Source organism: Cebus imitator, unplaced genomic scaffold, assembly GCF_001604975.1.
Source record: "Cebus imitator isolate Cc_AM_T3 unplaced genomic scaffold, Cebus_imitator-1.0 Scaffold85, whole genome shotgun sequence".
NCBI classification, from domain to species: domain Eukaryota; kingdom Metazoa; phylum Chordata; class Mammalia; order Primates; family Cebidae; genus Cebus; species Cebus imitator.
Window position 1 is genome coordinate 2,498,660 of NW_016107400.1, and position 10,315 is coordinate 2,508,974.

Genomic DNA, 10,315 nt, shown 5'->3' on the forward strand with positions numbered 1-10,315 from the left:
CTCGTGATCCACCCGCCTCGGCCTCCCACAGTGCTGGGATTACAGGCGTGAGCCACCGCGCCCGGCCAATCATTACAAATTTTTGATGGATAGATGGAGATTTGTTATGCTAGTCTATTATTTTGTATATAGTTGAAATTTTCTACAATATGTTTTTTTTTGTTAAGGGACAGAGAAGTAGGAGACCTCCTGTTTTCTAGGTATTTTTGGCAGTATAGAGTCATGCGCTTAGGTGTTCTGTGAATCTTCCACAGTGTGATAGAGTTGACATCAAGGGGATGGGTACTCTTCAACAGGGATGTCACTGTGCCGAGTGTTGCTATGGTGAGGTTAGAAGTGTGGGATCTGTTGGGGATTAGAGGTTAAGAACAGATTTTTCACTCAGATAGTTCCTCTGCAGGGCATTCTACCTCCCAGGTATCCCATGCAGTCAGAGTATCTGGGATCAAATCAGCCTCCCTGGGTCTAAGTACCAGCTCTACCACTTTCTTGCTGTGGCTTTAGACAGGTTATTTAATCCCATGAGCCTCAGTTTCCTCATCTGTTAAACAGTTAATACTTCATTAGAAGGTTAGTCATTACATGTGAAGCACTTAGTGTAATACATGGCAGTATAACATTTATTTATTATTATTGCTGCTTTTGTTGTTATCGTTGTTGCTGTTGATTGATCTAAGAGTGGAAAAAACTCAGATGGACCGCAATAATTGGAGGCAGAAATGAAAAGAAGTCATACATAGAGACACATCTGTCCGCTGATGCACTCACAGCAACCCATTTGTGAGCTGCTGCAGTCAATTTCTTGCATGGTGGGTGCAAAAGGAGTAAGAGGAGAAAGCAACTTCCTATTTCCTTTCTCTGCAGAATGAAGTGGAGCTGGGGGAGCTGCTTCTGTCACTGAATTATCTCCCAAGTGCTGGCAGACTGAATGTTGATGTCATCCGAGCCAAGCAACTTCTTCAGACAGATGTGAGCCAAGGTTCAGGTACTGTGTGATTCCCTTCTTCTCTCACTTTATTAGTAAGGTATCTATGTTTGTGTGGGGGACCCGGTTTTCTTTTTCTGCATCCTGAATGAACATTATTCATCTCAGGATGAGGCAGGTAAATGATGCCATCTTAGTAACCCTGTTGGAATTGGAGAGTTGACTGAGACCAGCTGTAATAACTACTGGAAACCTACGTCTTTGAACCCAAGGAAGTGACTTGGCCTTTCCAAATGCTATTCCTGCAATAAAGACGCCATCCTCCAGGTGGCGATAGCGTGCATGGACTATGCTTCCCACCCCGCTACCTCCCCAGTGGGAGTCTTGCTCTGTCTCCCAGGCTGGAGTGCAGTGGTGCGATCGCAGCTCACTGCAACCTTTGCCTCCCAGGTTCAAGTGATTTTCCTGCCTCAGCCTCCTGAGCAGCTGGGACTGCAGGCGTGTGCCACCATGCCCAGCTAATTTTTGTAATTTTAGTAGACATAGGGTTTCACCGTATTGGCCAGGCTGGTCTCGAACTCCTGATCTCATGATCTTCCCGCCTTGGCCTCCCATAGTGCTGAGATTACAGGCTTGAGCCACTGTGTTCACCCGATTATGCATTCTAAGCAGTGAGTGTAGAGGACACACCCTGAGGTTTTTTTTTCCCAGCTCATTTCATGTGTACCATAAATCTTCATGAATTCCAGCTCTGAAAAGATTTGTATTTAAAGTGTGTACATTATAGCAAAAACCATTCAAACATGACTTTTAATGGAAGGGAACAGATTCCATTCCATCTGTCTGTTGCTTCTCCCATGACAGCAAAGGACATTACTGTGAAAGCAGCTGTAGTCACAGGGGTCTCTTCGGCTCAGTGGTGGAATTATTGTCTTCTCTAAGTGCAATAGCTAAAATAAATTACTTTTGCAATCAGGTGACAGCTAGAAGACACTTTGCATTCTCAAAAACCATATTATGAAAACAGGCTTAGAAAGGGCCAGTGGGGGCAATGGTATTAAGACTGAAGAGTTTCAGACTCACCGCAATGGGAGAGTCAGTATAATCAAATCATTAAGGGTTGAGGAGTCAAATGATGTGGCTTGCAAATAATGTGGCTTTGGGTAAGTTACTTAACCTCTATATGCCTCAATTTCTCAATCTCAAAAATTGACATAATAGTATTCATCTTGATAAGTTATTTAAACAAATATTAAATTAGATAATGTACATGAATCCCTTTGTAAAATGTAAAATGATCTAAAGATGAATTATAATTCTGCCGTCTCTATTCTCCTGTATATGGGCTATGGGCTTACTGAAATGATAATGGGTTTCCACAGACAGAAAGCCAGGGCAGGCTCTGAGTCTGGTTCGGTCTCCACCAGCAAGATCTTTAAAAAATGATTTCTCACCTTGAGTCCTCAGTTTTTTCTCATCTGTAAAATAAACACAATGCTGACACATGGCAGGAGCTCAACAAATATTAGCTAAAGGAAAAAGGAAAGGGATAAACAGATAAGCAGATGGATGAAAAATGATGGTTGGATAATAGATGGATAGATGGTTGAACTATTAAATAGATGGGAAACTGGATGGATAGAAAATGGGTAGATAAAAGAATGGTGAGATGATGAATGGATCAGTGAACTGACAGATGGATGGGAAGATGGATGGACAGCTGGATGAATGGATGGTCTGAGATGAATGAAAAGTTGAATGAGTGGATAATAGAAGAATGGATGAATGAAAAGATGGCTGGATGGATGGATGGGAGGTTGAATGGATCAATGACTGGACAAATTAGATTTCATGATTTCTAACATTCTGTGATGCTGTATCTAATTTTCAGACCCCTTTGTGAAAATCCAGCTGGTGCATGGACTCAAACTTGTGAAAACCAAGAAGACATCCTTCTTAAGAGGCACAATTGATCCTTTCTACAATGAATCCTTCAGCTTCAAAGTTCCCCAAGAAGAACTGGAAAATGCCAGCTTAGTGTTTACAGGTAGGTAGCATTCCAAAACCTGATGAACTCCAGGTGAGGCATGTTCAACTTACTGTCCTAGAGACAGAAGGCATTTAGAGAGAGTTATATTTAAGAACTTCATGTCTGGTGTTCAACTACATGAGGTTGAACCCATTTAACATCTATGAACTTGGGCAGGACTTATACAGCCCTATAATATAATTGTTAGAAATGTGGACTTGAGCCACGTTTCCTCAGACTGCCATGTAATAACTGAGGTCTTTGGCAAGTTACTTAACTCCTCTGAGCTTCAGTTTCCTCATCTACAAAATGCGAACAATAATAGTACTTGTGGCTTAGGTTTGTTGTGAATAGTAAATGGCTTATGACTTTGGAATATACTTGGTACATAATAAGTACTCACTATGTGTTGGTTTTGATGATGATGGTGGTGATGATTCAAGTTTCCTACAGTCAAATAAGAGAAGCATATGAGAAAACAGAGTCACCTAACTCAGAGAAAGGGATTATGAAAGTCTTCTCAGAGGATATAGTATTTAAGTAGAGGCCTCATGTGCCACTGCCTGGTAGAATGTAGTCTATTTTTCCAGGGTATAACCTAATCTATTATTTCCAGAGTATATTAGTTATTTATTGCTGCATAATAAATCACCCCAAAATTTAGTAGCTTGAAACAACAAACATTTATATCTCATCATCCCTGTGGGTCAGAAATCCAGACATACAAAGCTTTGCTGTATAGTTCTGTCTGAATATCTCTGACAAGGCTGCAATCAAGGTATTGTCTAGAACTGCAGTCTCATCTGAAGGCTCAACTGCGGGAGGATCTCTTTTCAAGCTCACTCACAGTTTTCAGCAGGATTTAGTTCCCTGAAGGCTGTTGAACTGGGGAGTTCCTTCCTGGTTGTTGACCAGTGACCTTCCTCAATTTCTTGCCATATGGGCTTCCCCATAGAACAACTCACAACATGGCTTTCATCAGAGTGGTCAAATGAGGGAGAAAGAATGGCAAGGAAGAGTCTTTTTGTAATCTGATACTGGAAATGACATCCTCTTACTTTTTTTATATTCTGTTCACTAGAAGCAATTCACTAGGTCCAACCCCCACTCAAGAGGAAGGGATAACACAAAGGTATGAAGGGTGGGAGGTGGAAACCACTGGGAGTCACAGTAGAAGCCACTCACCACAGTGGGGATCGAGTTGGTAGGAGTAATGGTTATCATTTCTTGTGTTCCAATTACAGTATGTACTTCCCTGTATCATTGCTAATATTTACCATAACCCACCCTGTCAAGTTGATATTATCATCCTCAACCTACAGATCTAGGGACCGAGGCTTAAAACCCAAGCAATCTACACAAAGTCTCAAGCTGATAGAATCAGGATTCAAGCTCTGGTCTTGCTAGCTCTGCATATCAAGGGATCTATATTTCCTCAAGCACCCAGGGAGGGCTGGCTTTGGGGATCTGACACCCTCCTTTGAGACGTCCTTCTCCAGGGTAACTGGAAGCTCTCCTCTGTTTAGATCTACTCTAGAACCCTGGGCTCCAGGTCTCCCAAGAAATCAAGCCATGGCTGAAAAACCCTTGCATGGAACATTTCCCATTTCCCCTACATAAGCTTATTGCCCCTTCTCACCAACATTGCAAATGTCTATCCTCTGAGACCCCTTCAAAGGAAGGTGGTTCTGGGCTTTCTCAAGGCCTGTCACCCATCGAGTCTACACTGAATCAGCGGATGCCTGCCCTATGCAGATATAATGATCCCTTCTAATGCAATCTGTGATGGCTGCTGTCCAGATGCAGTTACAAATAGACAAGGGCCTCACTCTCTCTTAGGTTTCAGGCCAACACAGAAGACAATCACTCCTGAATCCTTAAACAGTTGGCAGGCAGGCAGTGGGAACTACGATATATTAAACCAAGACACAGATCAAAACATGAAGTCTTTTTTTCCCAAGTCCCTGCTAAGAATAAGGGACCTCCTATTGTAAGCTTAGATGAGGTGACAACCCCCAGGGGAAACTGAGAGCCCACTTGGAAAGCCCTGACATTTCATATTTTACTTAAAATGTTGTGATAAATATAGCACACATGTGTTATACTGAGTGACACATTGAAAAGATGTGTAGGGACAGAGAATCAGAGGAGAACAGGGGTTATGTGGCTGTGCTGGGGAGCTGCTGTCTGGGCCCTGGCTTTGCCACTCACCCACTTTGGTGGCCCTAGGCAAGATCTGCATGCTTAGGTTTTCTCATCTCTAACATGGGGATAACAATACAGGACACGTCACAGGATTGTTATTTATATTCAGTAAGATCAATAAACACAGCGCTGAGCACTGTGCTGCCCACAGTAAGCACTCTAGAACTATTAACCATTAGTAAAAGGAAAGTTTAATGTCTTCCTTCCCAAGCTCCCCACCCGCCCACCATGGGGCAGCTACCACCTCCTAATTCACTCCCTCACATCCTCATCTAGTTTTGTTTAGTTCAGAATGTTTTCTTGCTGTGGAATCCCTTTTTTCTTTCTTTTTTTTTTTTTTTTTTGTGACAGTCACCCTGTATTGCCCAGGCTGGAGTGTAGTGGCGTGGTCTCGGCTCACTGCAACCTCTGCCTCCCATGCTCAAACAATTCTCATGCCTCAGCCTCCCCAGTACTTGGGATTATAAGTGCATGCCACCATGCCAGACTAATTTTTTGTAATTTTTGTAGAGACGGGGTTTTACCATGTTGGCCAGGCCGGTCTCAAACTCCTGACCTCAAGCAATTCGCCCACCTTGGCCTCCCAAAGTGCTGGGATTATAGGCATGAGCCGCCATGCCCGGCTTAGTCCTAATATCTTCCTTTAATGCCTTCCCCTTTCCAGTTTCTTCTCCCTGAAGTCATGGCTTTAATGTGCTGCTGTGTATCATTCCACACTTTTTTCCTTGTTCACACAAACAATATCCACATACAGAGGGTTCTGTTCCTTTAAAACATTATTCATGATTTCAACAAGGGTGTATTGAACACCTTCTGTGCCAGGCACTGCTTCCAAGTTCTGGGAATGGAGCAGTGAACAAACAGACCTAATCCCTGCCCTGGCGGAGGTTACTGGGACATTCCATGGATACCACGCTGACACTTGCTTTGGTTTAATTAACAGTGAATATGTTCATTGCCTTCAGGCCAATATGAATCCAAATGGACTTAACTTTTTACATTTAATAACTGCATTAGATAATGTTGCATGATGCAGGATGATAGAAGCTGAGGTTATTTATTCTGGGGGTTGGCAGTATGACAGAGCTTCGGGGATTGTGATTAGAGCTCTGGATGCAAGTCCCCAGAAAAGTACATGGAAGTATGGAAAATTTTGCATATCATTGCAGAGGTTTTTGTTTGGAATTCCTTGAATCCCATACGGTCACCACATAAGGCTCAAACTAGAAGGGTAGTCACACCGCACCCCCCATACGTCTCTTATTCAACCCAGAGCACTTCAGGTGACAACTGTCCGCAGGGGCAGTGGTCAGCTGATGCCATCAGACAAGGCCTATGCTCTCCATGCACAGAAGACCTGCTTCTCTTCTGTAAGTTTTGGGACCCTGGCTTGGAAGTTCATGCTCCTCTGGTTAAAAGCTTATTGAAAATAGCTGGCTGCGGTGGCTCATGCCTGTAATCCCAGCACTTTGGGAGGCCAAGGTGGGTGGATCACTTGAGATCAGGAGTTCGAGACCAGCCTGGCCAACATGATGAATCCCTGTCTCTACTAAAAATACAAAAATTAGCCGGGCATGATGGCACATGCCTGTCATCCCAGCTACTGGGGAGGCTGAGGCAGGAGAATTACTTGAACCCAGGAAGCGGAGGTTGCTGTGAGCCAAGAATGCGCCGACATTCTTTCTGGAGAAGGAAGCACTGCCTCTCTGCCCCCTTAAATTAGGGATTCTCAACCCCGGCTGTGCCTTAGAATTAACTGGGTGCTTTAAAATGCTACCAGTGGTTGTACTGCATCCCACAGAGACTCTAAAGCAACTGAACTAGGCTGAGGCACTGAGCGTCTACAAGTAGCTATTTTTTCAAAGTACCCCAGATATTTCTATTGCTCATTCATTCAGAACCACAGCTGTGAGTGGAAATCCCAGCTAGGGTGGCATTTTACATAAAGGGTGCTGGCTGGAATATTAAGCCAGTATGTATCTCAGCAAAGCTACAGTTCTCCTGAACTCGAATTCATAAGGTTCTAACCTGCTTTATTTGTCCACTGAGGGAAAGAGCTGTCACCTCTAGGCCAAGGATGCAAAACCCAGCTTATTAGCATGTTTCCAAACACTTCATAGCAAAAGTAAGGTTGACCTGCAATTTAGCGTTTGCCATGACTCCCTGATAGAAGCCTGTAATTAGCTGGCAAGCCGGACTTTCCGAGCAGTTCTTTTCCTGTGTGGGATGAGGATTCGTCTGCAATTTTCAATCAGGTGGTTTCTGCAGCTGAAGTTTAAAAATAAAAAACGAAAAGAGGGGCAAAATTGCTTTTCACCGCCCAAGATAGCAACACACAGCCCAGAGGGCTTCCAGGAAATTCAGGAAGGTTTACTGAAGCGAAGTCAAGTGAAGCTGGCCACTGAGGTGATTGGGCTCTTACTGGATGTTGGGGGAAAAAAGGAAAGAAAGTATATTTGTCCATTCTTGCATTGTTACAAAGAAATACCTGAGACTGGGTGATTTATAAAGAGTTTAATTGGCTTATGGTTCCTCAGGCTGTACAGGAAGCATGAGGCTGGCATCTGCTTGGCTTCCCAGGAGGCCTCAGGAAATGCACAATCAGGGAGGAAGGCAGAGAGGGAGCATGCACCTTACATGGCCAGAGCAGCAGGAAGAGAGAGAAGGGGGAGGTGCCACACACTTTTAAACAAGCAGATCTCGGGAGAATTCACTCACTATATAGTACTAAGTGCTATATAGTGATGGGGATGGTGCTATATAGCACATGGGGATGGTGCTAACCCATTCATGAGAAATCCACCCTTATGATCCAGTCACCTCCCACCAGGCCCCACCTCCAACATTAGGGTTTATAATTTGACATGAGATTTGGGTGGGGACACAGATGCAAACCATATCAGAAAGGCAGAAAAAAGAAATGCAGCTTGATTGCAAATCTTCAGAAAGTTCAAAATAGAATTAACATGTGATCTAGCAATTGCACTTGTAGGTATATACCCAAAAGAATTGAAAGCAGGTACTTACAATGTTATTTGTATACCTACGTTCACAGCACCTTTATTTACAACCACCAGCAGGTGGAAGCAACTTGAACATTCATCACAGATAAATGGGTAAACAAAGTGGTGCATACAGGCAGTGGAATATTACTCAGCCTTAAATAGGAAGGAAATTTTTTTTTTTTTGAGATGGAGCCTTGCTCTGTTGCCCAGGCTGGAGTGCAGTGGCAAGATCTTGGCTCACTGCATCCTCCGCCTCCCGAGTTCAAGTGATTCTCCTGCCTCAGCCTCCAGTGTAGCTGGGACTACAGGCATGCACCACCATGCCCTACTATTTTTTTTTTTGTTGTTGTATTTTTAGTAGAGACAGGGTTTCACCATGTTAGCCAGGATGATCTTGATCTCCTGATCTTGTGATCCACCCGCCTTGGCCTCCCAAAGTGCTGGGATTACAGGTGTGAGCCACTGTGCCTGGCCAACAAGAAGGAAATTCTGAGCCATGTTACAGCATGGATGAACTTGGAGACATTATGCTAAGTGAAACAAGCCAGATGTGAGAGGACAAATGCTGTATCATTCCACTTCTGTGAAGTAGGGTAGTCAAATTCATATGCAGAAAGCAGAAGAGAAGTTATCAGGGGCTGGGGGAGGGAGAGGATGGTGTTATTACTTAATGGGTACAGACTTTCAGTTGGGGAAGATAAAACAAAGTTCTGGAGGCTGGGCGCTGTGGCTCACACCTGTAATCCCAGAAGTTTGGGAGGCCGAAGTGGGTAGATCACCAGCATTCAGGAGTTTGAGACCAGCCTGGCCAATATGGTGAAACCCCATCTTTACGAAAAATACAAAAATGAGCTGGGCGTGGTGGTGGGCACCTGTAATTCCAGCTACTCAGGAGGCTGAGGCAGGAGAATCACTTGAACCCAGGAGGCAGAGGTTACAGTGAGCCGAGATCATGCCATTGCACTCCAGCCTGGGTGACAAGTGTGAAACTCTATCTCAAAAAAAAAAAAAAAAAAAAGGTTCTGGAGATGGATGATTGTGATGGTTATTCAACACTGTGAATATACTTAATGCCACTGACCTGTGCATCTCAAAATGGTTACTTTTATGTTACTTGCATTTTGCTACAATTAGAAAATGAATGAATGAATGAATGAAACTTGAGCTCTGGAGATCCTGAGCAGTTCACAGAAGTACCTGGATGCTGATGCTGAAACCTGGCTACTGTTCTTTTCCCTGAGGAAAGAATGTTCTCTTTCATTGCCGCTTTGAGGGAATAGTTAGGCGTAATAGGAACCAGAGTCTAGGCTTGAGTTCATATTTGTGACTTACTTGCTGTGTAATCTTGGCACTCTGCTTGGCCTCTCTTTGAATCAACTTCCTCACCTGTAAAATGGGGATAATGGTACTTACTTCAGTGAATTGTTGCAAAGTCCAAATGGGTGAATAGATGTAAGGGCTTAGAGCAAGGCTTGGCTCAGAGAAAGTCCTTTTTAAGCATGAGACATTATTATTATTACTTGAAAGACATCCAATTTATGCAGCTAGATGCTACCTTGAGCTTGTCTGAAGACAGGCTACATATATATACATAAATAAATAATATAGTTTACCCTGTCAACATAGAATTTGAGATTCTGTGGAAAACCCAAAGAGGGAAGGAAAAAATTACTTCGCAGAATTGCCTAGGTAGGGTATTCCTTCTGGATGTTAGAGAAAGGCCCTCTGTCTTCATGGAGGTGAAGTTTTGGAGAAATCCCTAAATTTGAGGGAACTAAATGTCATGTGTTGAGCCTCTAGCCTTCTCCCTCCCTCAGTTTCCCCTAAGTGACCGGGATTTCCTGGCCTTCTGCAAGGCACTCAAAACCCTCTGTAGGCTGGACGCGGTGGCTCATGCCTGTAATCCCAATACTGTGGGAGGCCAAGGCGGGTGGATCACCTGAGGTCAGGAGTTCAAGACTGGTCTGGCCAACATGGTATAACCCTGTCTCTACTAAAAATAACAAAAATTACCTGGGCATGGTGGCGGGTGCCTGTTATCCCAGCTACTCTGGAGGTTGAGGCAGGAGAATCACTTGAACCCAGTGATGTTGCAGTGAGCCAAGATTGTGCCATTGCACTCCAACCTGGGCGACAAGAGTGAAACTCTAT

General features: G+C 43.8%; 1 protein-coding gene across 9 annotated transcripts in view; it reads left to right on the forward strand.

Annotated features, from left to right (window-relative positions):
* The window catches only part of SYT17 (synaptotagmin 17), a 98,620-nt gene that overhangs the window by 61,498 nt on the left and 26,807 nt on the right, over window positions 1–10,315 (forward strand). For all 9 annotated transcript variants that reach the window (XM_037740538.1, XM_037740536.1, XM_017534275.2 and 6 more), the window contains 2 exons: window positions 865–985; window positions 2,817–2,972. In XM_037740538.1, coding sequence (XP_037596466.1) covers window positions 865–985; window positions 2,817–2,972 — 277 coding nt within the window. The remainder of the gene's footprint in view (window positions 1–864; window positions 986–2,816; window positions 2,973–10,315) is intronic.